Here is a 5,251-nt window from a genome sequence, read left to right as displayed (position 1 = left end):
GTGAATGATTCAATGACTCACTCATAAACACTTCACTTGTTTCATTACTGTATGAATCAGTGTTTTTGAACGAATCTCTTGAATGAATGATTCAATGACTCACTCATAAACACTTCACTTGTTTCATTACTGGATGAATCAGTGTTTTTGAACGAATCTCTCGAGTGAATGATTCAATGACTCACTCATAAACACTTCACTTGTTTCATTACTGGATGAGTCAGTGTTTTTGAACGAATCTCATGAGTGAATGATTCAATGACTCACTCATAAACACTTCACTTGTTTCATTACTGGATGAATCAGTGTTTTTGAACGAATCTCTCGAGTGAATGATTCAATGACTCACTCATAAACACTTCACTTGTTTCATTACTGTATGAATCAGTGTTTTTGAACAAATCTCTCGAGTGAATGATTCAATGACTCACTCATAAACACTTCACTTGTTTCATTACTGGATGAATCAGTGTTTTTGAACAAATCTCTCGAGTGAATGATTCAATGACTCACTCATAAACACTTCACTTGTTTCATTACTGGATGAATCAGTGTTTTTGAACGAATCTCTCGAGTGAATGATTCAATGACTCACTCATGTCTCTGGTCTCCATCTACTGGTGTAATGAAGTCAAGGAGGGAAAAAAAAAAAGACACACTGGAATGTCATAACTTAAATCTTTATTTGCCACACCAAACAAAAACTAATTTGTAACAGTTGATGTCAAATAAAAGAAAAAAAAACAAGAAAAGAGAAGAACAGCATCTGTATGATACAGCCTAGAAAGATTTCTGTCTGGCGTCTTAAATTTACAAAAGCTCTGGTGAAGAAATGTACAAAACCTGGCTTCTGCATCTACAGCTTCCTATAAAGAAATATACAAATCTCCTACTAAACACCTTTATTGCTCTAAAATCTTCCAGCAGTCTGGCACCGTGTGAAAGCGTCGTCTTAAAGCTGTTCGAGAAGACGACGGCATAATATACATAAAAAACGTCAACTTTAGGCACTATGGGATGCAGCGTTGGCACAGTCTCTCCCGGCCAATAGGAGTGCGAGGATTTCGCCACCGCACCAGCAATGGCACCCGAGGGCTTCTTTACAAGCTTGGCCGAAAAAAAAAAGTCCATTACATAAAACCAAGAGCTCGAGCACTTTGGGAAGCGTCCGGATCCCTTGAGATCTACTCAAAGTAAGAGAAACCAATTCCTTCAAAAATACCGTATAGCTCTACTCTTGTATAAAAATACGAGCCAGACGCTGTAAAAGAGGGTCGCCGATTAAAAGGGAAAGGGCCAGAAGTGGAGGCAGCTTTCGCACAGCAAAACTCCTCTTAATGATTGCGTAGATGAGGTATTTCCATTCATCTGGACTGATATGATATGCATACAGCAGTTGTGCTACAGTTAACAGTGAGAAACCCAAACCCAGACGAACAGAAAGGCACTGTCGATCTCCCAAACATATATTAATGATCATAGTTTAAAACAAAAGGGACATCGGGTACACATAAATAAACGCCAACCCAAAGCTCTACTTAACCAGTAAGGGATGTTTTGTGTCTTTTCGAAAGTAAAACGCTGAATAAAACAACAGTAACGCACACACACACACGTTCTTGGGCACCAGCAGGAGACTAATATAAAAGCATGTGGCAAAATTGTATAAATACAGTTGAACACACACTATATTTATATATAATATATATTTCCATTCTTTGGGACGAGAAGAGCAGGGTTTGTTTTGGTTATGATGCGAGAGTGTGTTCTCTGTACAGGTGTGTGTGAGTGTGTTAAGGTGCAGTCCTCGGGGCTGACAGCAGGAGTGGCGTCTTCACACTAACTCACAGAGAACCTACACACACACACACACAGAAGAGCACGGGTCATGTGACCACAGAAGAAGAATCTCATTGTGAACACAGAATGGTGTGTATGGACTTATCTAACTCTGGGGGATACAGGGAATAAGATAAAGTCCCAAAAAGTCGGCGTGTTCCTTTAAAGGGAACCCCTGATGGTGTCAAGACTTGTCTGTCTTAAAGGGATAGTTCACCTAAAAATGAACATTAGCCCATGATTTACTCTCCCTCAAGTCATCCGAGGTGTGTGAGACATTCTTCTTTCAGACGAATATAATCTGAGTTATATTACAAAAGCCCAGGCTAATCCAAGCATTAGAATTGCAGTAATAGTTGCTCTGTTTTTGAAGTCCATAAAAAGTGCATCTGTCCGTCATATAACTGCTCCACGCGGCTCTGGGGTGTTAATAAAGACCTTCTGAAGCGAATCGACGCGTTTGTGTAAGAAAAATATCCATATTTAAAACTTTATCAAGTTAACAGGAGAAGCGCGCAGAGACTGAAGGAACGCATTGAAGCCGTGTGTAAGTGTTTTTTCAAATTACTCAGTTTGCTGGATTTGCTCAGCGTATTACACTCTATCAAGTGGATACATTTCGATTCTGTAGTTATTTGTGGATTCATAATTTTACTGTTTAAGATAATTGTATTTGAATTAAAACCAGTGCTGTTTTAGCCGTCGGCACTCAAATATTATCTCTGGATATTCGCACGAGTAAGTGATAGTTTCGTTTTGGAGCTGAGCCATTGACAGGCTGTTACCTTGATTGTCTGAGCGAATTACAAAGGTGGACAGAACATATATAAGCTCAGGTCGTTCAGTTAGTTCGCTAAGAGAAGGGGTGAGAAAAAAAAAAAAAAAAAGAAAAAAAAAAGAAAAAAACATTGTATACTTCTGTGCTAGACTAACTGAGACTTGTTACAGCACTTACATATTGCTGATATTGTTGCCCTTCGACTGCTCTAGCTGCTTCTATTGCCCCCATTTGTAAGTCGCTTTGGATAAAAGCGTCTGCTAAATGACTAAATGTTAACTTTCGACCGACCGCCTTCCGTGTTCAATTTATGGAGAAAGTGTTGAAAGTTCCCCTGCCGATGGAAAGACTAACGCGACCAGATCCACTCGTCATCTTGAGTTTCACTTTCAACATTCAACACTTTTCCACGGAAGGCGGAGACCGAAAGTTAACTTGATAACGTTTTAAATATGGATATTTTTCTTACACAAACGCATTGATTTGCTTCAGAAGGCCTTTATTAACACCCCAGAGCCGCGTGGAGCAGTTATATGATGGACAGATGCAGTTTTTAATGGACTTCAAAAACAGAGCAACTATTAATCCAATTATAAAGCTTGGATTAGCCTGGACTTGTGTAATATAACTCAGATTATATTCGTCTGAAAGAAGAATGTCACACACACCTCGGATGACTTGAGGCGGGTGAGTAAATCATGGGCCAATTTTCATTTTTGGGTGAACTATCCCTTTAATATAACATGAATGATGTCTCTTACTGAAATATGTAGTAGAAAACCCATGAAAGATCCACGGTATTTAAAAAAATCCATTATATATGTGCGGCTGAATCCGAAATCGCCCCCTAAACCCTCAAATAGGGCATTATTTGAGCGGACAGCCATTTGTAGTTGTGTCCGAAACAATAGTGGACGTTATTGAGTGCACTCATTCAATCCCACAATGCACCGCAATAACGAGTGTCAGCTGTCAACTCAACAGCTGTCCGAATTCACTCACTCGTTTTCATTCACTCATCAAGTGAACTATATTAGTGGACTAAAGTAGGGAATAGTGAATGAGGGTTTAGGGGGCGATTTCGGATTCAGCCCCTGTCATGGAGACTGACGAGGGCAGCCCATAATACATCTCGATTGAGAACAGAGCTGTCAGATGTGTGTGTGTGTGTGTGTGTCATAGGCCGTAAAAAAAGGTGTGTGTGTGTTCGTGGGTGCGCGGGTGTGCGCGATCTCGATTGAGACCCTGTCAGATGTGTGTGTGTGTGTCATAGACCGTAAAAAAAGGTGTGTGTGTGTTTGTGGGCGCGCGGGTGTGCGCAATCTCGATTGAGACCCTGTCAGATGTGTGTGTGTGTGTGTGTCATAGGCCGTAAAAAAAGGTGTGTGTGTGTTTGTGGGCGCGCGGGTGTGCGCAATCTCGATTGAGACCCTGTCAGGTGTGTGTGTGTCATAGACCATAAAAAAAGGTGTGTGTGTGTTCGTGGGCGCGCGGGTGTGCGCGATCTCGATTGAGACCCTGTCAGATGTGTGTGTGTGTGTGTGTGTGTGAGCGTGCGCGCCGATTTGTTGGTGTGTAATGGGTGTTTTAAATGCAATAACAAAGCAACTAATCCATAGTTTTCACGTGTCGTCACACACTTATAGGAACGCCCACCTGGAGGGCAAAACAAGGCTCTCCTCCATTGCCCGCTAGTCATGTTTACCAGGTTTGTAGTCAGTATTAATGCGGTAAGAGTGATATTAAAATACCAAATTCAATATACACCTTATTGATGTTGCACACTTAGTACAGGAAAGCAGACGAACACACAATATTAGTGCACACGAGGTTTCTCGTTAGTGTTTTCCCCATCGAAACCCATTATAAAGAAAACACGTGTTCATATTCTTGCTTCATCTACTCGCCTGTATATAGTACGCATCATCAAAAAGGTGTAAACTGAATTTGATCTTTTAATATCACTGTTTTAGTTCATTACAGCAGTTTAAGGGTGGATTCTTTAGCCTGTCTTCAGTTCACCTCTGTCTTGATCAGCTCTATAACGTTTCACTGCGTAATTTATCTGTGTTTAAAATGAAGTGGTGCAACGACTCGATTTATAATAAAACCTATATCAACAAATCCTTTAAACTTTGCTTAATTTATTCCTCATTGGTGCAGCTCACCCTATAGTGTTTTTCACGTTAAGCGTTTTAAAAACGTCCCGCTGTTTTCAGTGATTGAAACACTGCAGCAGGAGCTGTATATGGATCATAAGTGCCCAAAACGTGCATCTTGTTCATATATTTTTGTTTTAAGATGGAAATGTGACAGGCTTGTGCAGTAATTCTGTGGAAGTCTATGGCGGTTTTGCCCTCCAAGGCCGAGAACCATTCTACATCATCAACCTAGAACACAAACAAAATGGCGCCGCCCATTGTCCAAATATATAATGGCTTTTTTAAATAACGTGGATCCTTCATGGGTTTTCTACATATTTCAGTAAGAGACATCATTTATGTTATATTAAGCCAGACAAGTCTTAACACCAGGGGATCCCTTTAATAAGACCCTAAACATGTCATTTTTGTTCAACTTTTAATAAACTGCTGTAAAATTTTCAAGTTTCATGATTTCAATTAGGGATGCAAC

General features: G+C 40.3%; 1 protein-coding gene across 1 annotated transcript in view; it reads right to left on the bottom strand.

Moving 5' to 3' along the window:
- Nucleotides 1–665: 665 nt before the first annotated feature.
- The window catches only part of LOC307137832 (serine/threonine-protein kinase 26-like), a gene marked incomplete at its 5' end in the record, with an annotated part of 22,023 nt that continues 17,437 nt past the window's right edge, over nt 666–5,251 (bottom strand). The window contains one exon of the mRNA XM_079835804.1: nt 666–1,855. Coding sequence (XP_079691930.1) covers nt 1,840–1,855 — 16 coding nt within the window. The 3' untranslated portion in view covers nt 666–1,839. The remainder of the gene's footprint in view (nt 1,856–5,251) is intronic.

This window comes from Gobio gobio, assembly GCF_949357685.1.
Source record: "Gobio gobio genome assembly, chromosome: 14".
In the NCBI taxonomy this organism is placed as follows: Eukaryota; Metazoa; Chordata; class Actinopteri; order Cypriniformes; family Gobionidae; genus Gobio; species Gobio gobio.
Note: the sequence above shows the minus strand (reverse complement) of the source record. Positions and strands in the feature narration are given on the sequence as shown.